Raw genomic sequence first — 26315 nt, forward strand, 5'->3', positions numbered from 1 at the left:
GGACTGAGAGTTCTATATTTTAGGCTGCATTTGGAGTCTGCCAGGGTTCTTGTGGGTACACGGGGTGTATCTCCTTAAGAAGGTATTTTTCCACCACTGCCTTTTCTGACAGAGGTTTTTGGTTTTTCCATTGCTGTTGCAGAATGCTCTTGAGAGACGGAAAAACTCTAAGAGTCAAGGCAAGTCCAGCAGTAGTGCTCTGACTGGAGTCCTTTCTGCGAAGCAAGGTAGGAGTTCATGTTCAGGTTGACCAGCTTCTGAACATGTCCTACCCAAGCCTCTGGGTTTGTGGGGCGCAAATGGCGGCTCCTGACATGCTACTGGCAGCAGAGTTGCCTGAGTCCTCCCAACCCAGATTGTGCCCTACTGAGGCTTCTGGTTTGATAGGTCTTGGGGGTGATACCTAAGAATCTACATGTTTTCAGGGTTCCCAGGCCATGCTGCTGTACTGGGAGACCCCACTTTAGGAACCATCGCCTTAGAGCTTCACCAGTGATTGGATCTATATCTACCTGAGGATGTTTTTCCTTCCCCCATCACCACCTGAGAGCCTGGAGATGTTCAGCCTCCTTGGGTGTATTTCTCCAGCCTCTGCAGACAGAATGGAAAAGCCCCTACCGCATTGATCATTGCACCATGGATCATGGGAACGCACACCTTTTTCAAAGAGGCTTTTATCGATTGCAGCTTTTTTCCTTCTTCCTGTCGATTCCAATGAGAAATAATGATCTATTGGGAGCAGTCAGGGGAGTCAATGGCAGAGCTTGAGGCTGGTACTTCATATTCTGCAGTCAGTTCTTGACTTAAGCCTAGGTCGTACAGGCCTGCTTCTCCGCTGCTGAAAGTGAGGACCAGCAGCTATCATGGCCCAGTCTTACCCAGAACTGGCTTAAAAAGCATAATGTCTGCAGTGGACCTAACAATCAAGGTTCTTTTCCAAGCAACCTCTTTTTCCCACTCAGCTAGAAGTGAACATCCTAGAGTTGTTTTTGAATGGGAAGAAACTATTAACACCGTATGAAAATGTGGAAAAGCCCATCTAGGTGGTTCAGCAGATAACCTGTCTGCCATGTAAGCGTGAGGACCTGCATTCAGATCTCCAGCCCCCATGGAAACAAATGGTTATTGTGGCATTTGAGGCCATGCTGGTCTACATTTCAAGTTCTAGGCTAGCCAGGGCTGCGTAGTGAGACCTTGACTCAAAAATAGAAGATGCAGAGAGATTAAGGAAAGCACTGATATCGTCCTATGGCCTGAACATATACCCACACATGCATGTACACACATGATCATGTACACATGCATAAACATACACAGAGAAAGGAAGGAAGGGAGGTAAGAAGAGATAGATAGATAGATAGATAGATAGATAGATAGATAGATAGATACATACATACATACATACATACATATATACATACACATATACATACATATGTGCATAGAGACCATAGAGTGTGGGCCCCATGCTGACTCTTATGTCACAAGTGCTGACCACACTCAAACACCATGCAGAGACACACACTGACCCAAGCCTTCTAGAAAAACCTATCAGAGGAGTTTGTTACCATGATCTACTGGATAGGTAATCAAAATTCATGAGCATGGCAACCCATCATGAAAATCCTAAAGAGAAAGCTCAGCAAGAACTAACGAGAAATATATTAGATATGTATGAACTTTTTAACTACAAGAAATGTCTTCATACATTCTGCATTTTGACTGGAAATGGCATAAATATCTAGATAGGTGAATTTTTACAAACCTAAATTGCCTATTAAAACCTTCATGTTTTAGGGGATATTAATGAAATGGAATGTTAAATTTAAAAAAAAAGTAGTATTTTCCCCATTTCCGAAGAATGTTGGATGAATCTGTATACATGCATATAGACACATAGGAAATGAGGTTCGAAAGAGTCACAGTGTTTTTCATGGCCAGGAGAAGTATCAGGTAGTTGTCGCTTGTATTTTTCTCCATTGATTCACCCCTTTAAAGAGGTATATTACTTTTGCAGTAATCAGAGAGCCTGAAGGGCAAGGAATCATTGTCATTTGCAGGGCAGTATGACCTTTAACAAGTATTTTTAACCCATCTGAGACTTGTTTATTGTTTACAAAATAGAAATAAATAACACTTGCTAGGTTTGGGGGCTCTTTTTTTTTTCAGCTCAAAATCTTAGTGAGTTAGCATAAAATATCTTCACACACTGGCAACTGAAATTATTATTAGTCTCCGAACAAGTTGCAAATGAGTGTGGTTCCGTGAGAGCATTCTTGCTTAGCATGTGCAAAGCCCTGGGTTCCATTCCATTTTGACAAAAAGAAAAAAAATAAAAGAGGGGGGTGGTGGTGGTCATTAAACTTCTTTGAGACTTCTCTGCTTAACTCTCACACTGGGTTTTAGGTTGTTTTCCTTGCGGTAGTTGATATAGGCTCTCGGTAAAACACAACAGCAAAGCTTGGGATGCCCATTATCCAGGAATAACTGAGATTGGTTTGCAGTCCCACGTTTCCGACTCCATGACTGAGCTGTTGGCGTCGTCTTCCCTAGTTCAGGATCTGCTCTCTGAAGATCATGGGTGCAGCCTCCCAGCGACTCCACAGTCCATCGCTGACCTAAAGTCTCTGGCCACGGCCTTGCTGGAGACGATCCATGAGAAAAACATGCTCATTCAGCATCAGAGACAATCCAACAGGTGCGCAGTAGATCCCTAGTCTGGGGCTGGGGGAGGCAGGTAGGAGAGTGGGCTCCCAGAAGTAAAGCACAAACACTCTGGGAAGAAAGGAACACCCCCGAAATCGAGGGGATAAAAGCATGAAACCAGAACCGTGCTTCTAGGTTGCTTTGGCATCCGGCTTATCCACCAGAGCCAATGAAACGGGGGTCCTTCTCAGTGATGGGGGTCCTCTGAGCTGTGCTCGAGGCGACACCAGCTTCATAGCGGCTCCCGTAGGACAATGCCGGATCTCTTGCCTCTTTCTTAGGGCTCCTTTGAAGGCATGAGCTGCCTCAGTGCCCCTCCTACCCCATAGCATGACTCCGGGTCTCTGTTGGCCAGGAGAACAATTATTAACAGCTGCAGACTGCTGTGTCTTTGAGGGAGCCTCCTGTCATGCTTTCAGATAATCATGGAAAGATGTTGGAAAGGAAAAGGAAAGAAGTATCCTGTTTGATGTTTTTCATGAGTGTTGATTATATTGTATCAAATTGAGTAAGCTAAGGTAGGCTAAAATAGTGGTCAGAAGCAACAGAGCAAAGCTGAAGATGTTCTGAGAATGATGAAGGCGAACAATAAGTGAATATTGCATACACCAGTCTATTTTCTGTTCCTGGAACTAGGTAACTTATGAATATTTTTTTAAGATGCAAGAAGTTTATTTCTCACACTCCAGAAGGCTGAATTCAAGAGCATGTCACTGTGTCTGGTGATGATCTTCATGCCACATCTGAATATGACCCAGGTGTCATATGGTCAGACATAGCAAGCATGCTCACCAGCATCTCCTCATAAACCCAGTGATGCCATGGTGGGGGCCTCAGCCTCCTGACATCATCTCACTGGAACCGCCTCCTAAAGGTGATTAGCATTGACATCTATGCTGGGACATTTAGCTTCTAACCCAGGAGGGCATTTGAGTCACAGCAGGACCAGCTTTGTGGCATGGCATCTACACCTACAAGGACTTGGCATGTGGCCACATATTGTTACCAACATCTTGAAGTTCATGACAGTTTTTTTTTTTTTCACGGGGGGGGTGGTGGTGGAGAGGGTTCACATTTTTGTCTTGCATAGAAGCCTGAAAATTATAGGTGGCCCTTCTCCCAACACCCACACTCAGAGCCACAATGACAATGCAGAAAAATTGAGTGAGAACAGATGTTAGGCTTAGAGGGGAAGGACCTGAGAACTGGGCCTGCCAAAGACAGGGACACCCACAGAAGAGGCCACAGGAAGATGATTGAAAGTGTTATAAAAACAAAAGAGAAAAGGGAAATGATGGAGTGCAGAGAAGACTGTGCCAGAGATGAAGATGTATGTGGGAGAAAGCAAGAGCATCAAAGGGAGGCCCACAATCTCCCTGGATGACAGGGTAATTTATTGACAGGAGAAGTTTGCAACAGCCTTGCAGAAAGCGAAGCAGCCATGCTGAACTGGCTACTCTCAGGAAGTCAGGCTGGGGATCTGGTAGGGTGAGGCTGTCCTAGTGGATCTCCTAAAGCAGGCAGGGAGCCTGCTGCTTATGTCTGAGCAGCACCTGGCCAGGAGCTCTGGGCTCCTTTGAACCTCACCATCCCCACCACATCAGACACAGGCCCCAGCTGCAAACCACTTTCTTCCTGTATGGAGGCTGACATTTCCGTTCTTCGTGTCGTTTTTTATTTGAGCACCACCTTTGCGCATTTAGCCACTTTAAAATAATTTTTGAGCCACACATCTGGACTATCCAAAACTTCTTCATGGAAGAGGCCACCATTTCTTGTGTTGCTGTGTCCTTCAAATCATGCAAATAAAGGCATAGTACGTGGAAACACACCTAAGTATTCATATACTTATGATTTTTAAAACATAAAAAGCTGCTATTTCTTATCACAGAAAAGGGAGGGGTGCCCTTTGTTCCTTTATTCTTTAGCTTTTTGCCCCGTGACAATAGACCCTAAAGGTAGCATCATATCGGTATACAAAGATGTGTCAAAGGTGCTGTTTTTTGTACTTTGAAGGTCTTCTCTTTCATCGTCCTGGAGCATATAAAGAAATTAACTGTACTATAAATGAAGGCTGAGAACAGAATGCGAGCTTGGTCAGCTGGCTGGTGACCCTGATGATTTAGACTTATTTCAACAAAAGCAACAACAACACAAAAGCTTTGTTAGGTGAAGCAGTGCCTCAGGTCGTGGCCTGCTTCTGGCAGGGGCTCCTGTGTGGCCCTGAATAAGTCGTTGCCCTCCAAGAGCTCCAGATCCCTCATCTACAAATCAAGGACCCCTAGCCAAGTGTTAAGAAGAAAAACGAAACAGTACAAAACAGTAGCAGCAGAAACCAGGACAGTGTGTTAAGTGGCAAAACACCTGGCTTGGAGTAAATTCTGGATATATATCAGCTGTCCTTAGGTTCCCTTTCACATATGTCTTATATGTCTACTAGCAGATTATTGGCCTCTAGAATAGGAATAGGGGTTTCTTTCAGTTTTCCCTCCAGCCTGTAGCATGGAGGTGGATCCTAGGAACCTGAGCTAGATTTGTTCTTACCATTCTCTCCATTCTGAAAGCTGCCAGCCACTGTGGCTCTGACAACCTCTCTCTCTCTCTCTCTCTTTGGAGACAGGGTTTCTCTGTGTGGCCTTCGCTGTCCTGGACTTTCTTTGTAAACCAGGCTGGCTTCAAACCCAGAGATCTGCCTGCCTCTGCCTCCTGAGTGCTGGGATTAAAGGTGTGTGCCACCACGCCCAGCTTCTCATAGCCTCTTATATCAGCTCCCATAACCCCTGCCTAAGTCTCTGTGTGAGGCCAGGTAGGAGATCCCTTCCACACATGCAAAGCATCTTAGGTTGTATTTTTGCGCATCACCTATGGCTATATCCGTATTTCCATGAGCACAGTTTTTAAGGAATACTTGTACACATGTGAATGAATCTAAGAAGGGTTGTTTTAAAGTGCCACTGAAGGGGGTATGTATTAAGAACATGAAGTTCAGAGGCTAAGCGAGGCCTAGACTCAGATCCAGGCTCATCACTGAGTCCTGTGTGTAGTTTAGGCCATGGTAAGTAATTCTGTAAGTTACCCCTGATTCCTAATGGGACAAGTAGCATGTGGTGTGAGTTGGCCTTGAGATAGCCTGTGTGCTTGGGCAGGCTGCTTAGCCTGTCTGTTCCTTACTCTCCACACCTATAAAAGGATCATGGTACCACAGTGCATACTGCAGAGTTTTTCCCAGGTCGCCGAGGTCGTTTGTGTTAGGTAGATATTCAGCATATCTGGTGCCTCATACTAAGGACTCTGGGAAAATCAGTCGCCATGTGTGTCCATGGTGATGCAGTCACTATTATTGATGCTTCTGTTGCTGCCCTTGCCACACGCACAGCTTCCCCTGGATCCTTTTATTATCTCCAGCTTTGTATCAGGTGCTGGTATCAGAACAATGAGCAGAGCTACCACTGATAAACTCAAGCAAGATCCTTAGAAGTAGAATGTGGGGGGGGGGGGGGTACCAGCCACTCCACTCATTCTGTTTCTGGGAGAAATGTCTGGGTTATCCAGAAACAGCATGAGCAAAGCCTCTATGCTCCGCGTGTAAATGCAGCTCAGGGCATCTCTCAACATCACTGAGTAGAGCCTTAGCCTTTGTGCCTAAGAGGCAGCTGCAGACATGTGATCCGATCTCATTCAGAAACAGGCATCAGCTTGAGTGCTGTCGTGATGGAGTGTCAGACCCATCAGCTGTGAGGAAGGCAGCATGGCTCAGAAGGTCTGTGCAAAATATTGAAAGGCAGATTAGGAACAATGCTCTCTATGGAAGGGTCAAGGGTGTGAAAGCACCACAGACCCAACAGATGGGTCGAGATTGGAAGTAGTTGATGAACACCATGCAGGGTGCAAGATTTAAGGAAAAGGTGGGCTCTAGTAACTAGATGAAGGAAACCATCTAGAGGAACGCCAGTCTCCCTGTGAACTCCAAGGGAAAATTAAGATGCTGCAGGTCGATTCAGGTAAAATCAGGATGAACCGAGCTGTATATATGTGCAGCTATATGCATATTCATGGCCCTGAATGTGTGTGGGTGTGCACAGCTATCTCTGGAATAGAAAGAGACGTAGGAGAATAATTCTGCTGCTCTAATTTATCCCACTGAAAGGAATGGAGAATTTGCTATTAAGGAGATTTTCATGTCGTTTCAGCACAGCAGTGCCAAGAAAATCCCCCAAATAAAAATAAAGACTGGTTTCCAATTCCAGACCACTGGAAAGCAAGTGGTTTTAGATGACTGCCAGTCACTTCTCAGCTCTATTTAATGTCTGGAGCAAAGAAGCAGATGTTTACCTATGCATGTACACACAAAGCCTGCCTTCCAAGCACACAGTCTGATCTTTCCCAGTCCACACTTCAGAACTTGCATATCCCAGTGAGTCAGAATGGTCATTATACTACTGATTCTCAAACAACTGAGAATTCTTTCAGAGTTTCTTTCTGAGATTTGTTTCCTTATGTGTGTTGGGGACAGGGTGCAGATGTGCCACGTCTGGTGTGTGAGGTCAGAGGAAAACCTGCAAGAGTCGCTTCTCTCCTCCTCTGTGGGTCCTGGGGATCAAACTCGGAATTTGTCGAGCTTGCCATCGGATGCCTTTACAGAGCTATCACATAGTCCCCCTGGGAGGAATGGAAGCAAGTGCGGTGGGGCGCAGTGTATGAAATTTCCAAATAAAAGTGTTATGTTGTGGAAAAGAGAAAACTCTTTTGAAACTCTTATTATTTGCCTTTTCTGTAGACAATTGCAGATTATGAAAAAGGGAGGAAAAAGAAATGTGTTTAATTACACACATTTCTTGGCAACCTGCACTGTGTCAAACATTGTTCTTGATATCCAGGGCATGGACATCAGTAAGGCCTAGTGTGTGTGTGTGTGTGTGTGCAAAAGCTGATCTTATTAGTTTATTTCCCAGAAGAAACATCTCCAAGTGTGTCCATCTCTCTTACCTACTGGTTCCAAAAACCAAAACTACTGCCAGAGAATGAGTGTGTAATGTTACTAAGGGCATTCGAAATCAATTGTCATCTTTAGCAACGAGCAATTCTCAAATGGAAATCCCTTATGACATGTTAGGCAGTGATGGAATAATTGTTCAGGAATTGCCATGTAGAACAGAGTCGAATAATGTATTTGTGCATGCATGAATAATGCATGCATAAATAATATATTTGTACATATGTGCATGCGTGCATGCATGTGCATGTATGTTTCACTTTATTTTCTATTTCCATAGAAACTTCAATAGAGTAAGTATTATGTGCACTTGTATACCCACATGCTCAGGTCTTAAATCTATTGACTTCCCCATCAGCTACTTCCTAGGCCGAAAGAGTGACAGGCGACCGTCTCCTCTTACTATTTTCTTGTGTTTTCCAGAATCCTAGGGAACCGAGTGGCAGAGCTGGAGAAGAAGCTGAGAACTCTGGAAGTTTCTGGTTTGTGGAGCCTTCCAGGTAAGCAGAGACTTGCGGACGGCAGCTTCCGTGTGTTTAAAGAATTTGCCAAGAAGGTTCTGCCTGTTTGAGCCCCTTTGATTTGGAGACTCTTGAGAAACAGTTCACAAATGTTTCCCATTGAGAAACCATCCCATGGCAAGTCCATGAAAGGGACAAATCCAGAAATATACAATAAAATTTCAAATTCTCATCAGTAGGGCACTGAAGTTTAGAAAGCCTAACTTTGCAAACTATCATAGTGTGTGTGTGTGTGTGTGTGTGTGTGTGTGTGTGTATGTGTGTGTGTGTGCATCCTCACGCACATGTATTAACCTTTGTGAATGCCTGTGAGTTGTTTCATTTCTTATCAGTAGTCATCTTATAAAGATTTGTTCCATGTAACCTTCCCTCCTAAAACAAATGGGAGAATATACAAAGAATTGTTCAATTTAATCACCAGTCCTAAAAATGAATATAAGATCTTACAAAGATTTGTGCAATTTAATCATCAGCCCTAAAATGGAATGTAAAACCACACAAAGATTTGTTCAGTTTAATCACCAGTACTAAATAAGAAGCGCCAACCATTTCTCCAGCTCAGATGTACTTCATAGCCACCTTCTCCTGCCTCCTCCTCCCAACAGTTTTATGTAGCTTGAAAACAAAAATTTCCTGAGGAGACTCCCCCCGACATTTGTCCAATTGTGAGAAGCCATAGTGTTTCTCTCTAACGAGCTATACTTATCCCATTTATCCCAGTAAAATACCCCTCTCAGGAGACCCCATCAGTTCTTCTCCTTCGCCTTTACGCTGTTTGGAAACTTATATTTATCGTTTTCTGCCGCCTCCTGGTTCCCTGGAAGGAACATTGTCCGGGTATTTTTAGTGTCTTACCCTTTCCATGCAAAGCGGTCTCCTCTTCCCTCGGCTCCTGTGGGCTGCGTTCCTGTACGGGTGAGAAATGAAAATTGCCACAGGAGAGGAGGTGGACGACATCACATTTCCCTCAGTGGAAATCTGAATAGCTGCCTTAGGTTGCCTGCAAGCGTGTTTCATAAATTGGAATTTTTTGTAGCAATTCCTTGAACTGGATGTCAAAAGACCTCACAGAACTAATTAGTGGCGAGTGCCGTCCTGGGGATTTGAATGGTCCATTTTGCACCAGCTGCTTTTGATGATGTTCAAACCTCATCTTCTGTGAAGGCCTTTCTTTTACCGCATTGAATTTCAATGGAGACAGACAAATTTGTCATTTATTTGTGCAGTCAAATTGCTGTTTTTGTGCATGTACCAAAGCTTTGATTTCCCCCCCTCAAAATGACTTAGTGAATTTTCTCACTGTTCCATTTGTGTGATTTATGTAAAAAGATAGAAGTTGAATGGGTGAATCAATGCTGGGAATTTCCTGTGTCTGGTGTTTGTTTGGTCAGGTGGGACTTCAAATGGCTGTTCTACAATAATAACTGTTTTTTCCTTCTTTTTTGCTGCTGAAGGCTTGAGCTACAATGTTTCGGTTGGATTTGGGAGTATGTTCATTTCTAAGTATTTGGGGTTCCTTGTGGATAATGTTGGGATATATTTCTATCATCTGTGCATGTAAATAATAGAAATTTGTTAACCACCTTCCTGTGAACTTTCTACATAGAATAAATTTATTGAAATAGAGAATTCAATTAGTGCAAAATAAACATTAGCAAGTATAGTTACCTTGAAGGACCAGCCTCAGTAGGTTTTTTGCTGTGGGCATGGGAGGCTCCAGTCTTTGCCTCCCACACAGATAAAAGTTGGGGCACAGCAGGTAGAGTGGCATTTTCCTCTTTGGATACAGTTTTTATTATTGCAACAGATTCGCCTTGAGCATGTGTGAAGCATGTGGATGGAGCCTCATGTTAGTATGTTTGCAGTCCTGGAGAGTAGGGGCAGGGAGTGGTGCTGTTTCTGCGTGAATCATATTAGTTCCCCAACTCTGCTTTTATGTGTCTCCATTTAATCTCCCACAGGGCAGAGCAAGAAACAATGTGTTCTCTCCCCACCACCCAACACCTCCTCTGCCTCCTCCATCTCTTCTTCTTTCTCATCCTCTCCCCAAACAGCAGCTAAATCACAGTAGAAGGTGTTGAGTCCCAGTACTTTCAGAGAAATAGCATCTTCCCCAGTAAGTCAGTCCATCCGTGAGCTTCAGCTCTGTGAGTACAACACCATGCCAAGCCACCTGACCCCTCTACCTAAGGAAGCAAGGTGATTCTCCATCCAGCAGTGACGGGGAAAACAAAATATTGGTGCTGAATGAGTGCCCAAGCTAGAAACACTAGACAGATGATAGCTGGAGTCATCTGATGCTTCTCTGTGAAGAACAGCTAAAGACAAGAAGATTCAGGATGGCGAATACTGGTGTGTACAATGAACACCCTTTGCCCACCAGTTCCAGGCATTGCCAATCAATCACAGCAGTTTTTCTTGCTGATGTGGCAGCAGTCTTCCATATGGGCCAATTTCAGTCAGAGCAGACATGTGGAAGAGCATTCTCCCCCCCCTTCCTAATCTGGTCTGATATGTTCATTTTAGAACAGGAAACAGTGAGGGAGCTAGATAACATATCAAGTTATAGAAGATAACATTAGACTTGGGTGTTTCTTGTTTTACAAGCCATCTTCTGTATGTTCTGGATGACTGTAGTTCTGAGCCAAGATACATAGGCAAATGAAGTAAGTGGATGCTGGTTTCTGGACCAGAGAGGAGGGATCCAGAAGGCGTAAAAATCTCTTTTGAGACTCTGGGGGCTATCTAAAAGTCCACGAGGCGGAAAGCTCTGTGTGTCTCGGCTTTCCCCCTCTTTTCTCCTGACCTACACCATCAAATTTTGTTTTGTTTTATGAGACGGAGATCCATGGAGCCCAGTCTAGCCTTGGACTTGCTGCAGGAGCTGTGGATGACCTTGAGCTTCTGATCTTCCTCCCTCTGCCTCCAAAACATAGGCATTCACTGTCATACCTTGCTCATTCAGGCTGTGGGTTGAACCCAGGGTCAAATGCTTGCTAGATAAGCATGCCACAAATAACTCCCATCCCCCAGTCTCATCATAAAGTTCTTGACGGTGTTTTCTCGACTTGGGGTCACTTTGTGATCTTGCTGTAGAGTAAACACATTTGACAGATGTTACAGGCTGTAGGAAGAAGTCACTGAGAGAGCTAAGACTTTTCCAGGCTGTTTTGCCTTGAGGGTGACAAAGCTAGAGGTCTGCTACAAGAAAGTCAGATGTTAGAAGTTGCAGGCCATGCTCTCTAGCCAGGATTGATTCCTCTACTCCCAGATGATGGCATCCTTCCCTCAGATCTTCTCAGATAGCTCGGAAGAGTGTCATCCCAGATGTGTTCACATTCTACCAAGAAACACTGGGGGCTGGGAGATGGCAACTTGCTGGACAAGCACGAGGACTTGAGTTTGAATCCCCAGCACCCACATAAAACCAGGCATGTTAGCACACATCTGTAATCCCAGAGTTCCTATGGCCAGATGTGATGAGGAGACAGAAGGATGGGCCAGATAGCCTGGTATATGTAGCAGATACCAACGTGACCCAGTCTCAAATGAGGTGGGAGGCAAGGACCAATACCCAAGATTGCCTTCTAACTCCTACATAAGAGCTATGACACCCCACCCCACCCCCCAAACACACTGAGAACAGCAGTACAGGAGCACAGACACAATCCACAGAAATACCAAAAACCGGAAAATAATCTGGCTGGAGGCTATAGTCTGGCTTTCTGAGGTTTTCATTTTCATTCTGTCTCCCTCTCCAGGTATCAGCCTGAGGAGAAAAATGTGGGAGTTGAAAGTACTTGTTTCATTTTTAGAGGCAGGAATGGGAGTGTTGGTACCATATGGAATCAGCAGAACTCGCAGCTACTCCAGCTCTAGCTGAATGGGAAGCCCGTGCGGCCTTCTGCGTTAGTGGTCCTTTGACCTAGTATGCAGAATTTCCTCCCTGACACAGCCCCTCCTCTAAGCATGAAAGCTTAGATGGGCAGACTATTGAATTAGAGCTCAGCTCAGTGGCCACAGTTGGCTCCAGCCCTTCAGAGAGACAACTGAACCAAGCGCCTTCTAAGAAAGGCTTTGAATTTACAAACATGGCAAGAGTGACCAGATCTTGGTATGTTAATAGTATGGGGACACCATCTCCAGGCAGGATTTTGGGGAGGCTTATCTTTTCAGCCCACTGTGGCTTGTTTGTCTTCTCTCCGTGCTCTTTGCTCAGGAGTTTGCAGACTTCTCTTGTGTTTGTGAGGAGCCACTCACAAACTCGCTTCCTTGGATAGAAGATGTCCTAGGGCTTGTGGGGCCAAGGAGACATCCCACCCTAAAGAATTTCTGCGAGGGGAACTCCCAGGCTGCATTGATCACTGCCAGTTCCTACTCCTGCCTCTACGTCTGATTCTTTGACCACCAGGGCGCAGAGGGTTGAAAGCTGGTTTGATCCAAAGAAGATGGAACCTCCCCCAGGAGGCTGGCAAGCTGTCAGTCCACCTGCCAGAGACAGAGGGCATGGAATATACTCCTGACCCTGACTTGTAGATATACTGTGCTACTGTGATGGAGATAAGGGAAAGAAATCTACCAGAAGGCACCTGTTGCCTGCTATAGTCTCTACAGCCAGTCACCAAGAATCCACAAACCCAGATTGTGTCTTTGCGCTCCAGAAGGGGGTCAGCTGTAGATGTCATTCTGAGGGCTTCCCCTGTCACTCTGAACCATAAGTCCACAGTGCCTTTTGGGAAACCTTTCAAGATGGTAGCCCTGAAGTTTCTAGATTTATTCCACCAGAGACAGTGGAAGTACCTGTCAGAACCTCAGGGTCAGCTCCAAGCAGCTTCTCCTCAGCTGGCCTGACACCCAGGAGACAGAGAACCTAAAGGCTATTGAGCCAGCACTTGCCATTTGCCCAAGTCAGCATCAAGCACCAACCATGCCAGATCTAGGACCCATTAAACACTTCAGTCAGAAACACAGACTTATCAGGCATCTTGTGTCTACTGTGTGCAGAACTCTCAAACATAATTAATCGACTTAATAAGACAGTTTTCTAAAAAGCAGGCACAGCCTAGGAACAGAGTGATGAAATGTGCTTGACTTCATCTGATTTTCCAAAGGAGGTGTGGACATGTGTTTTTACCCAAGTGGCCTTCGAGGCTCTGATGAATGGGAAAACAAGTAAGAAATCATGGCACTTCAGAGAAAATCTTACTCTAAGCCAGGCTGGAACCCAAGTTGGAGTCATGATCTGGAGCTTTTGTTTTAGGCCCAATGGTCTCCACCCAGAAAATCCTAAAGCCTTTCAAAGCCAAAACTTGGCCTCATACCATGCCTATGGGCTCTGCTGACCTTGTAGATGATATCCATGTATTTGGGGCCAATGTGTCTGTCTGTTATGCTCATGTTTGAAAGCTGTTCTTCCCTGCTGCTCATCTGTGTGACCTGCTCTGCCTTCCCCAGTGGAAGCGTGGTGCCTGTTCCCTTGCCTTCTCATTCATGCCCAACCTTTCTACCCTCTAGGGAGTTCACACTCATAGCAACAAGGTTAAGCTTAGTGTATATCCAAGTGGGAATACAGCTGGGATGCTGTGAAGGACTTGACACCACCTGCCTTGAGACAGAGTTACATAGCTGACATGACCAGATGCAATTGGGACAGTAGCAGCTGTGTGGGACTCTTTGCTGCCGATTGCAGCAGGTAACATTTGCTAAGTGCTCTCTAAACACTCAGGACCTTCACAACTCCCCCGTGATGATGAGACATATGAGGATTACAGAGGTGAAGTGATACTGTTGCTGTCACTCAGTTAGTAGGTGACTCTGCCCAGAGCATAGCTAATAGAGTATCCTGGCCAGTTCCCTGCCACTGCTACTGCTGTTGTCAAACCCAACTTCTCCGTTCTTCACAGCTGTTCAAGCTGCCTTTATTGGTGATACACATGGGCAGCTGCTCCTGAGCAGGCCGTGGTCAAGGTCTTCCACCACGGATACTGCCCTGATCCATCCGCACTAGAGAAAGACTTCATTACTTGTGTTGCCCACAGCTGAAGGAGTTTCCTAACCAAATAGCTATCTCATTGTATCAAAGTGTCTTAATTTTATTTCTGATGTTGTGATAAAAAAAATACCCTGACAGAAACCACTTAAGAGAGAAAGGGTGGGTTCGGCTTACAAATGTAGATTGTAGGAAAGCCAGGAAGGCAGGAACTCGAAGCATCTAGTCACATCTCCAGTTACAGGCAGAGAGAGGCTGTGTGCATGCTAGTGCTCTGCTAATTTACTTTCATACAGTCCAAAATCCCCTGCCTGGGGAATGGTGTCACCCACAGTGGGCTCGTCTTTCCACCTCAATCAATGTAGTTAAAATAGTACCTCAGAAGCCAACCTGGTCTAGGCAGCCCCTCTTCCCAGATGATTCCATAGTGTGTCAAGCTGACAATTAAAACTAACCATTCCAGGTTGTAAATGTTATCCAGCTAACCCAGTGACATGACAAGCCAACTTTCTCTTCTTCCTCACAGGGGGCAAGGATACCATACTGTTCAGTGACCAGACTCTCCCCACCATACAGAGGTCAAAATCCCCACTGTTGAAGTTTGTGGAACAACCCACTGAGAACAAGGAGAGTGCCAGGGATGGTAAGTATATCTTGGGTTTGCTGTCTTTTCTTGGTCTGTTTTATACACTCACACATACACACACACATACATACACACACACACACATACACACATACACACACGCAAGCACATACACGAATGCACATACTTCTGTTTGAGCTACAAATCTTCCTTCCTTCCTTCCTTCCTTCCTTCCTTCCTTCCTTCCTTCCTTCTTTCTTTCTTTCTTTCTTCCTTCCTTCCTTCCTTTTTCTTCGCCTTCTTGGATACTCAGGCGAAGAAACCTTGTAGTCATTGACTCCTGTCAGTATCTCTTCCCCATCCACATCTTGGCTCAGTCTGGTCCCTTGTTGTGTCATTAGATGCTCTTCTCCTGGACTCCCCACATTCCAACCTGTCCCTACTCAGTTCCCATCTTCATGCTTCAGCCGTAGAAGCAACCCATGGAAATACTGTGCCATCCCATTTTCATCCGGCTCTGTTTCCAAGTTACACTTAGCTGCCTTGACTTAGAATCTCAGCTCATCAGACTGACCTGGTCCACCCTCCTCCCCTGATGATTGGGTGACCTTTTAGCAAGATGGACTGACCAGCTTCATCATTTAGCTCATACCAGCTGATTTGCAGCTAAGAGCTTGGAGCATTGGTGGGAAGGTGTAGGACTCATCCTATATACAGGTGATTCTGCCCACCAAAACTGGGGCCAGCAAGGTTCACTCTGTATCTTCTAACTCTCCCAATCACCCAGCATAGTGCCAGAAGGTAAAAGTAGAAGACATTTCTAGGTTTTCAGTAGCAACATTCTCAGATACCCATGGGTGAATCCCTGGATACAGCCCCTTACCCTGGTCATTCACACTGGCCAGAAAGCCAAACTGGGTCTTTGCAGCCACTACCTGTAATACTGGCCTCTAATGCACTGTGGCCTTGAATTGTGGTCATGGCAGCCTGTGCTCTCGTGGAGTACCAAAGCGTCTCTCCACTCTGAGTTTGCTGAGCCTCTGGGTGGCCAGGGTCTGCTGCGCTCAAACGAGCTCTAGCTGTCTTGATCTTCATAAGGGCTGCATGAGTGAGGGACTGATTCAAAATGATAGCTTCCAGAATCCCATCATCAGCTCGCATTGTTCCTGTCTGTCCTGAGCCAGCTCTGGGTGGGAACAAGGATGTGTTCTCGAAGAGGCTGTCAGTGTCCCAATGGCCTCATCACTGCTGTGGCCTGATTAATTCCAACTGAAAGCTGCCACATGCAAGAGGACAAAGCCCAGACAGACAACCAACAAAAGACGATAAATGTCCCCTTTGGGCCTGTGAGTGTAAGGGGCACATTTTTAGGGGACTAACAGTCTTTTCTACAACACTATTTCTTCATCATGTTTTAGAGAAAAAACAATATTTTTCTTTCCACTCTGTCATGAAGCATTTGCCTCCTCCTTATTGATGTGTGTATTGTGACTAATAAGTATTAATGATATTAATTCTGTTTGTGACAGCAGCTCAGAATAATTACTATTATTTGCAATAATATTTTCCAAATTTGGGTTAATTCATAAGTCTTTTATGGAAATGTCAGCATTAGGAGTCTGTAATTAAAGCAAAAGTAAAGCTTCCCACGGCTGTCTTAAGAGTTAACACCCCCAGAATCTTAGCCTTCAAAGAGATTTAGTTCCCATAGCAAAAGACCAGAGGTCTTAGTGAAGGCATGATGTTGTCACATGGTTAAAAACTTTTTCATGTGTACTAATAATTGACTTAAGCATACTGTTTGGGGGCCTTCTAGATAAACACAAGAGAAAAGGGCGGTTGGTAAACACTGCTATCCCCACAATCCCAGTTTCCAGAATCTGTGTTCTGTGTTCCAAGACATGCTATCCAGCCTCTCTCAGAAAAGCAAAATAAATAGGAGCAGACAATAGAACCATAGCTAGTATTCGCAATCTTCTTCAGGATTCCACCATCTCCTCCTGGAGTCCATCATCTGTTTTGGGTGTCCACATCCCTTTTTTGTGGCTGCATTTAGCCTGTGATAAAAACAATGGGACTATCTTCGTCCCCTGAACAAAAGTTTAAAATAAAAATGTTTCCCGGGTAACCTCAAAGGTCTTTTCATTTTAAAAAAAGGGAGAGGAGAAGAAGGAAAAGGAAGAGGAGAAGGAGAAGGGGCAGAGGGAAAAGAGATAGATGGTGACAAGATTCACACATCTAGACAGGATTGGAATATCATGGAAAGAAATAGCACAAGGTGAAGCACCAGCAACCAAAGGGCCCTGGCATAATTCAGACCAGCTTCCCTTAGATGTAAATGAGGGTGGAAGAGGTCTCACCTGAGCCACAGCAAAAACACGCTGCCAATGGTTTAGGGGTGAGGCTGTTCTGAGGAAGGTTAATTAATTTTTCAGGGGCACCAGAATATACTATTAACTGTCTCAGGAGAAGTAATTTCATGAGAGTAATTTCCAGAAGGAGTTTATTCATCTTTCACTGGTGAAAAATGTAGCTGTAGGAAACACCGTAATTCGCTGCTTTTGAATAACGCTTCCCCACTCTTCTGGGAGTGTGATCATCTTTGACAGTGTTTCTCATGTCCCTCTACAGCCACTATGAGAATTTTCATTTGTTACTATGAAATCGATGTGATTGCTTTCCTGAGCTGCCTTCGAGGTGGCAAAATGTTTGCAGGAGTTAGACATCTCCATCTCTTTTCGGAAACTACCATTTTGAGAAGTTTTAGGGTAGTTACCTGAATATACCCTAAAATGAATACTATAAATTTAAGTTGCTTTCATAAAGTGATGCATAATATTTAGGATGTATGCTAATAGATTCACTTTTTCATGAATACATGTATAAGTCCATATATTCAAGCACTTAGTAAGATATTTATTGAGTCTCTGCCATAGAACATTGGCAAAGTTAAAAAATTAATCAGGCAAGACTTTGTAGTGAGTTATAAGTAACAGTTTGAGGTGGGGAAAAAAAAAGCTGTAAGTTCCAGGAGGTTCAGACTTCACCTCATGGGAAGCCTGGCACCAGGAGTAGGGCCTGTGGCCAAATTTAAGCTTCGTGGAGGAGGTGGAGGTTGGCTGTCCCTCAAAGGCTCCTTTTGGAATGGAGAAAGGAATGAGAGCTCCAGGGAGAAGGGGAATCAACAAAGGCCCTGGGAAAGGTGCAGTACCCTGAGGGGATTTGTCTGGGTGGAGGGACCCAAGGAGAGGAGCTGGGATGTCAGATACAAAGAGAAATGGGTGTTGGATCATAGACCACATGGACACTAGGTTACAAGCTTGGGCTTTGTTCTCCAGAGTCTGCGGCCTTTGAAGGTTTTCTACATGGAGGACAACATGGTGAGATTTGAGCTTTAAGGTCACAGTGCCTCTCACACCATAATGGAAAGCCCCATCTCTTGGGACCTTCTGAAAGTGCACATTCTGAGACCAACGTATGAGGGACGGAGCGGGAGACCCTGCGGCTCTAACGAGCTCCCAGGTGCAAGGCCTTAGATCGGAATAGCAAAGCTGTAGGGAAGCCCTGGGCGACTGCAGCATGACCCTACGGGAACTGTACACACTGTTATCTTGGCTGAACAGATCATAACAGCTATTTTTTTTTTTTTTTTCAAATTCAAGCCTTGCTTTACCCATATACGTATTCATGTATTTCATTGTAAGGACAAGTGCTGGGGTCATTCTTCAGGATAGGACTTGTGGGGAAGAGTGACACAAGGTATCCATAACTGAATACAGACTTGAAAATAAGAGAAAAAAGAAACTGGTCAGGCGTCTGTCCCTGGGGTTCTTCTGTGGTTATCCAGAAGGGCTGAGGAAAATGAAATGGCTCCTTTTCAATGTGAGAAATCAAGTTTGTAGCAGGAGAGAACTAGATGGAAGCAGTTTGGGGGCACGAGGCTAGACTTGCCTTGCTCCGGTGAAGCCCATTGTCTCCTCCCAGTGTGTTTACCACCCACAGCACCCACCATGTGCGCCCCACTGCTTCCTCTGCATGAGCTGTCCCCCGCACCTTGTACGCTTAAGCCTTGTGGAGCACCTGGTTCCGTCTAGTTTCTTCTGGGGCTCTTCAGATCTGCTTTAACCAGGGTGCAGAGATTTTAAAAATATTGTCAGTAGACACATATTGCCTGTGCTTAGTTGTGACTTATGGCATGCCATGTGATATGTCACACCCGGCTACCATGCATAAAAACCCAATCAAAGCAGTTGGAATAATCAATGCTCCAGACACTCACTATACTTTAGATGGTAGAGAAACTCAAAAGCCTCTCTAGCAACTGCTTTGAAATCTACAAATAGATTCTGTCAACCCTATAGCTATTACGAAGTTTCTTAAGAAGTTTAAACATACTAGGTAACTGCCCCCGAATGAATATATATTTAAATATTCATATTCAAAACTCCTACCCCTTACTACTCATATTCACCAGTACTTTTTATGCATTGTAGTAAAATGGTTCATAGATGTCACAAATTTTCACATGTTGCACAGATTCTAAGGTGCATTTTTTGTTTGTCTGTTTCGAGATAGGGTTTCTCTGTGTAGCCTTGGCTGTTCTGGACTCCCTTTGTAGACCAGGCTGGCCTCGAGCTCACAGTGATCCACCTGCCTCCACCTCCCTGAGTGCTGGAACTACAGGCATATGCCATCTAAACTGCATTTTAAACTGAACCTTTCCAGATTATACCCACTTTTCATGTTATAGTACACCTAACATATTCAGTCACACAGGCTTGTATTTTAAAATATATAATATGTCTATGTCATATAAGGAATCCTCTCTAATTTGTATTTCATTCTTACACACAGTTCACACTCACCTGCCACCTATGTGGCGCCAAGGTATGAGCTGCTGAAATCCAGGACTGGGTGCATTTGTTTCCTGTGTCACTTGTCTGTTTGTTGAGATGTGAGGCCCCATTCATCTGAACCTGGGGGAAACAGGCCAGAGAGGTGGGTGCAGAGAGGTATGAGACAGCCAAGCCATGACTGATGCCATGGAAAGACGAGAGTGGGAGCTGCCAGAAGCATTTTCTGAGTCCCAGTCCTCATGGGTTGTTAGAAGAGAGGCCACAGTCTGGCTGCATTTTTCAGTGAGTAGGGTTTGAAGGCTGGGAGGGCCAGGGTTTTGGTATACTCTGTGTCTGGTGAGGGCGCTCTTCCACCTTGACTAGTAGCTCATATGCTGGAGAAAGAGCAGGTTCTGGCCTCCTCTTCCTATGAGGGTCCCTGAACCCATGGTGAGTATCCTATATCCATGATGCATCTAAACCTCTTCCAAAGTCTCAACTACAAATGTCCCCCTTTGAATTGGGAATGGGGATGGAGGCTTAACCCCACAAATCTGGAGAGGACACAGTGTTCCATCTGCAGTGCTGAAGGACAGAGCTGGGAATTTACATTTCACAAGTGGTGAAAGGATAAGGAAGAATACTCATGTGGCTCTGAGGTCTGAACTCCTGAAGTCCATGTGATCAAAAGCAGTGTTGAGATGGCTAATGGAAGGAACACTGGGGTTGGGACGGGGCACATTTCTGGAATGTACCAACAGATTCACCAGGTAGGTGGTGAGGTGGGGTGGGGGTGAATCCCACTGGCCACTGGAATCATGGGTCTCCATCTCCTATGCAAAGCCAGATGAGCAGGCATGAGAGATGTCCTCGTGGGAAGAAGTTAGAGTGCCAATAACTTAATGGAACAAAGGAAAGAGAAACAGGACAGACACCCAGGAAGGTGTACTGAGAGAGCCAGGGGTAGGCCCCAGGTCAACAAAGAAAATGAGCAAGACAAATGTATGTAGAAAGCTAAACAAAGTTCTCCAATGGAACTGACCAGTCTTATCTCCCGTGATGAAAGTATGTGGCAGATGGGATTCATCTATGGGTCTTAGGTGAAAAGATTATTCTGGATTGTATAGCTGGGTCCTAAATGGATCATCTTAGAAGATGGAGGCTAGGGAATGGTATGGCCCCCATAGGTAAGACATGGTGACATGGCTAAAGAAATGGACACTGGAAGAATTCTGCCCCAAGCCAAGAAGCCACCAAAACCTGGGAAAAGCAAGGAATGGATTGTGCCCTGGAGTCACTCAGGGACTGGGCTCCTGTTCTGCCCAGAGGTACCTAATTAGGACTCCTGAGCTCCAGAGCTGGAATAAAATGTGGATGGGTGTGCTAAGTTGGTGGCCATGTTACCAACCACAAAACATTAATTTGTGTGCACCCAGAAGTAGACTGGAAACAAGAGAACTGTGCTGTTTTAGACAGAGCCAGCAAGGGAGGAGGCTGTGGCTGGTGGAAACACATGCCACTGCAGAGACAGAGAGGGTCTGAGTGGAGACTGTAGGATCTAAAAATCACAGGAGAGGTGCTGGTACAGACCAAGGTACTAATCAAAACTGAGAAAGGGAAGCAGCGGAACAATTACAAAGCGAGGCTTAGAGCAAGGTCATCAGGTGCTTGGGCATACCCTTGAAGAGGCTAGTGTGCTCTCATCTTCCTCTTTGCTTTTCTTTCTTTTTCTGTCCCAAGAGAGCTTGTTCAGTTCACCTTGTGTTTCTGTCAAAACATACTGCCTGGAACAAAGCAATAGAGAGCTTATTATGAGCTTGCATTCCTAAAACTGTGAGCCAAAACCTGAGTGCGAGAGATGTAGCTCAGTGGTAGAAAGATTGCTTAGTTTGTGCAAGGCCCCCAGTTCAGTGCCCACTAATACACACACACACACACACACACACACACACACACACACACACACACACCCTAACACATGTAATGCCTTTTTCTAAGTTGACTATCTCCATGTCCATTACAGTAATAGCAGGTCGCTCCAGTTCTCCCCACATATGTTATATTTCTACTTTTAAAAAAGTTAAATTCTGTTTTTAAAATAGTCCTGTATGTTCAGACAATGTCAGACACTGCTGACAAGTCAGTTGAGGCTCCTACCCTCATGGACCTAAGTTCAACAATCAGCTAAAGCATGCCATGTATGTAGAGAGGGCACCCAGTAAGTCCTACCTGGTCAGAAGTGCTTTAGAGCTGGAGGAAATGGAATGGATCATGCAGAGATCTAAGGGGTATTATGTTAGGCCTGGCTTTCTAGAGGAACTGAACCAAGAAAAGGTCCATGTATAAACGATAAAGGGATCATTGGTTGGGCTTCACTATAGGAACTGGAAGTCCAGCAGCGGACAGGAAAAGGACAGGGTTCAGAAAGAGAATGCCTTAGCAGTCCCAGCTTGTTGCTGAAATGCCTAGAGGTTTCTCCCGAGTTGCTGGTATTGATTCTATACTTGAAAGCCAACGAAGCTGGTGTCTGATCTCAGCTGATGATCAGCCTTCCCACCATGCTACCTTCTTCTACCTCCGTGTTTTGTTTGTTTGTTTGTTTGTTTGTTTGTTTTCAGTTTGACTGTGAGCCCATCACAGGTATGTACATTAGCTGGAAGGACACTCATGCTTATCATTGTATCCATGCACATATGTATTTATCTCTGCATCTGTGTATACGGGTGCATATGTAGCCTTGGAAACTGAGGCAGCAGGTTATTAGGAGTGGACCTTGCAAAGAAAGTGAATGGTGACAGAACTAATCTGGAATCAGCAAGGTTCCCTCAAAAGGTGTGGTGTGGGAAAATGACAGGAAAACATTCCGCCTCCTGCCAGTCTTCCACAGTCTAGCCCCATTAGCCAGCTGTCAGCCCAAGAACATTCCTGTATGTGTCCTGTCTCAGTCCTGACTGTACAGCTGTTCTATTGTGGTTCCAGTCAGGAGTACCAGGAAATACTCATGGTTCATACCTGGGGCCTTCTTGTATGCTCATGCTAAACTCACCCAACTATGTACCTTTCATCTCCCTCATCACTGTTGCTCCTGAGGTCTCAGAACACACTGGCTTGTGGGAAACTCACAGCCTAGTATTGAATTCACATAGCCAGGTACTAAGAGCTGTTTACTCTTCCCTGGTTACCCAATGCCACTGTTACTTATTAGGTCAGGGAGGGACATCAGAGTCCTCCTTTTCACTTATCTGAGAAACTGAGGCCAGATAAGTTGTGATCATAGAGCAACAAGTAGGGAAATGGTCACAAAGGACCAGCACCAGCACCATCCCTTGTCTTCTGCCTCCTGATTGTTTCACCTCTAGAATTTCTGACTAGTAAAGGCGAAGAGTCTGGTGCTGTGGTGGGATCTTGAAGCTATTTGCACACAGCTTATATCTGAAGCTGTGCAAACATCAAGTGTTCCCCTCAGACAGTGAGGTGCTGATGGAGAATGAGGGTAGGGCTGACATTAACTCTCCCCAAGCTATCTTCCTGCTTTGAAGGCAGCCAGAATCTGTTCATCACTACAGGGCCTAGGTACTCTTTCAGCTTCCAAAGGGCATCCTTTGTCTACAAACTTAGTCTTCCAAGGACATAGGAGGCCTCTTAGCCATAAGGCAGAGGGTGCCAGGAACCTGTAACTTAGCCCTCATTGGAGAAGAAACTTGCTTGGCTTTTCATCACAGGTCCTTGGATCTCCATGGGCTCCAATGCCCTGCCAGGGAGAGGGAAGAGTAATAAGCCATTGGCTTTTAAAGGCCTTGGGCAGGTGGCTGAGTGGGAGTTATCAGGGCGGGAAGGTGAGGCCAACTTGCTGCCAGAGGTTTGATGCTGCCTGTCCCTTGCCTGTTTGATGCTGCCTGTCCCTTGCCTGTTGTTTTCAGGGGAGACTCAGAAGCAGGAGCGAGGTGAAAGCTGTGCCACCACTGAAACGTTGGCAGTGCCCGAGGACGCTGGGAAGCCTGCTGTCAGCTCCCCAGCCCAGCTGAGCAACATGGACCAGCGCTCACACTTCCATCGTTCTCCGCTACCCCAGCTACCTTCAGAAGACGTCAACACGGTGGGAAGGGAGATCACTCAACTGACTGATGGGCAGGAGGCTGCAGACCTGGAGGAGGTCACAAGGGAGGCTCCCATGGAGGAACAGAGGTGTGAGCCGGGCCTGTCCCCATCTAGCCCTGCCTCCCAGGAAGAGTGTACCACAGCCCTCCAGGACCGCTCACCTTCTTTGCAGCCAGAGGCCAAAGCATCCAGTGTGGAAGATGACAGAGGGTTCTCAGAGAGTGCAGACAGGAGAAGAAGCACTGTGCAAACATGAGGGGGAGAGAGACTGACAGGGTGACACCTTGAAGACACCAGGGACAGCGAGGAAAGGCCGAAGCCTCGGAACAGTCATCCAAGCCCCTTTCTGCTCAAACACCTCCCTGTCTGCAAACGAGAAACTGCTCTGATCCTGCTATGAGCTGGGAGCACCCAATGGTGCCAGCTCTGTCAGATTTATTAAAGCTGGTCTGTGAGCTCCTCGGTGTCACCTCTGTCTGCCAAAGACGTGCTGCTGTGAACATGTCCAGGCACAAGAATCGTGGTTGCCATATGGCTGCCTTTCCACATCCCTCTTCCTGTCAGCATTTGTTTTATTAGAGAGAAGATGTTTTTCTATTAGCATTTAATGTTGTCCATCAAAATGATGGGACAAGCTGGGAAAGGAAGGGCCCCCCACCCCCAGCTCTCAGTCTTGGGAATAGCTAGGTGGATGGAAGGAAAGATGTAACTGAATGAAATGTGTTTATGGGCCCATGGTTGCATTTTTGTCATGTAGAGGATCTCTGAGGATCCCCTAGCAATGGGTGATCTTGGCACCCAGTGTTTCACAGTGGCAGGTGGGAGGCGCCAGAGCAGGCTGGGAAAGTTGAGCTGCAGGTTGGAGAAGCTGTTTGCTGACTGAGTACAGATCTGAGCGTTCTAGCCTAGGTCTGGAGGTGTGGAGGAATGGATAACAAGGCGTTGTTGGAAGTAGGGGGCTTTTCAGTGGAAATCTGATTTTCTGTTGTTGTCATTGTTAATTAGATGATACTAGAAACACTAGCTGTCTTTATCCAGCCTAAGCTGCATATAGGATGATGTGGGTATTGCGGGTTCCGGGAAAGCTCCATGCTTAGTGCCATCCCAGTTTCCCTTGAAACCTAAACCATTCACTCCATCAGCAGAATATTGCATCTGGCCTCCCAGGTACTGGACTTTCAAATACAGGATCTAGAACCTGTGGCCTAATCAGGAAGGGGAAAAGGTGAGTTTATGATAGCCTTGACCACAGAGGAACCAAGTGTCAGATCCAAGAGGAGAGGAGGGAGTAATCAGCTCTGCCTGCTACTTCCTCACAGAGTGAAGATGAGCTACAGAAATTTACAGGGCCGTTGAGCCACAGGCTTTCCTCTGAAGTGGGCTCAGTTCACCTCCCCAGGTATGTGGGAGTGGCTAAGATTCCCTTAGCTCACACCACCTCCAAGAGCTAGAATTGGTCTCTGAAACTCCAGCCAGAAAGAGAAGCTCAGAGGTGGCATGTGTTCCCATTCATCCTAAAACCTGTCTCTGCCCTGGGACTCGTGGGGACAAGGACACACCTTCAAAGAGGGACCCAAAGCCCTGCTTATCGCTCTGTATTTCAGTCTGTTCCCTGCCTCTGAAGGCCAGGCCTATAGGGGAGGAGGCCCTGAGGCTGCAAGTTCATACAGGCCACCAGCCCTGAAGGTGCCTTTTTTGCTCGATGGGGCTATAGCTGGCTGCATGTGTTTGGCTGCATGTGGTCAGTATTGCTGTATAGGGCACCAGAACAGCCAAGGGAAACCCAGCCAGATATGACTCAGTAAAAAGAAAATGAGCACTCTCACCTCCCAGAAGCTCTGGTTTGGACACACATGCAACAGGTACCATCTTTGGGGAGATTCATCACTTCCTGGTGAGTTGGGTTTATAGTAAATTCTAGCACAGTCTAGTAGGGCAAGAAACTGCAGTGAAGTCCATGGTCTGTGCTTTAGGGAGCCAGGAAAATAGGAGTCTATAGCTTGAGCTTGATGTGTACAGCCAGCTCAGGAGGAAACTGTTATTAGATGGAATGAGAGCCGCTAAGCTGATGTTGTATGTATGTAACCATGACAACAAACATCCCCACTTCTGCTGTGACCACCCAACATGCTTCTTCTATTCCATAGACATTAAAGAGAGTTCCAGACACTACTTACAGTTTCCTTTGGTCTTTTTTAAAGAGTTAGCTGTGGTATTCTCTCCCCAATTCAACCATATAACCTTCATGCATCATGGTATTTCCAGCAACAGCTCATGCTCAGAGACACTTAAACAATGAATGAATTCTGCTGTGTGACCGGAGCATCTTGGAACTACTCCCTTCAAAAATTTCCTGGGGATCTGGGTATCCATCTCCCATCTAGTTTGCTTTGGGTCACTTTTGTTTGTGGCTACAACAGATCCAGATCCATGATCACATGTTTGAAGGTGCAAGGTTTTTTGTTTGTTTGTTTGTTTGTTCTCCACACCCATGTGTAAAGATTTTTTAAGAGGCAAACGGGAAGGAAAAAAGGTTTTATTCCATACTTTGTTAGTCACACTATATTACACACCTAAACACCTAACT

The 26315-nt window shown here is 45.6% G+C and overlaps 1 protein-coding gene across 2 annotated transcripts in view; it reads left to right on the forward strand.

Annotated features, from left to right (window-relative positions):
- Ccdc149 (coiled-coil domain containing 149) overlaps positions 1 to 25900 on the forward strand; it is a 93161-nt gene extending 67261 nt beyond the window's left edge. The window contains exons 8-13 of one of the 2 annotated variants that reach the window (XM_021657743.2): positions 143 to 227; positions 2554 to 2698; positions 8123 to 8199; positions 9675 to 9707; positions 14736 to 14852; positions 23551 to 25900. In XM_021657743.2, coding sequence (XP_021513418.1) covers positions 143 to 227; positions 2554 to 2698; positions 8123 to 8199; positions 9675 to 9707; positions 14736 to 14852; positions 23551 to 23984 — 891 coding nt within the window. In that variant the 3' untranslated portion in view covers positions 23985 to 25900. The remainder of the gene's footprint in view (positions 1 to 142; positions 228 to 2553; positions 2699 to 8122; positions 8200 to 9674; positions 9708 to 14735; positions 14853 to 23550) is intronic. The other variant, XM_021657744.2, reaches the window with a different exon arrangement.
- Positions 25901 to 26315: the final 415 nt, after the last annotated feature.

This window comes from Meriones unguiculatus, chromosome 12, assembly GCF_030254825.1.
Source record: "Meriones unguiculatus strain TT.TT164.6M chromosome 12, Bangor_MerUng_6.1, whole genome shotgun sequence".
Lineage (NCBI taxonomy): Eukaryota > Metazoa > Chordata > Mammalia > Rodentia > Muridae > Meriones > Meriones unguiculatus.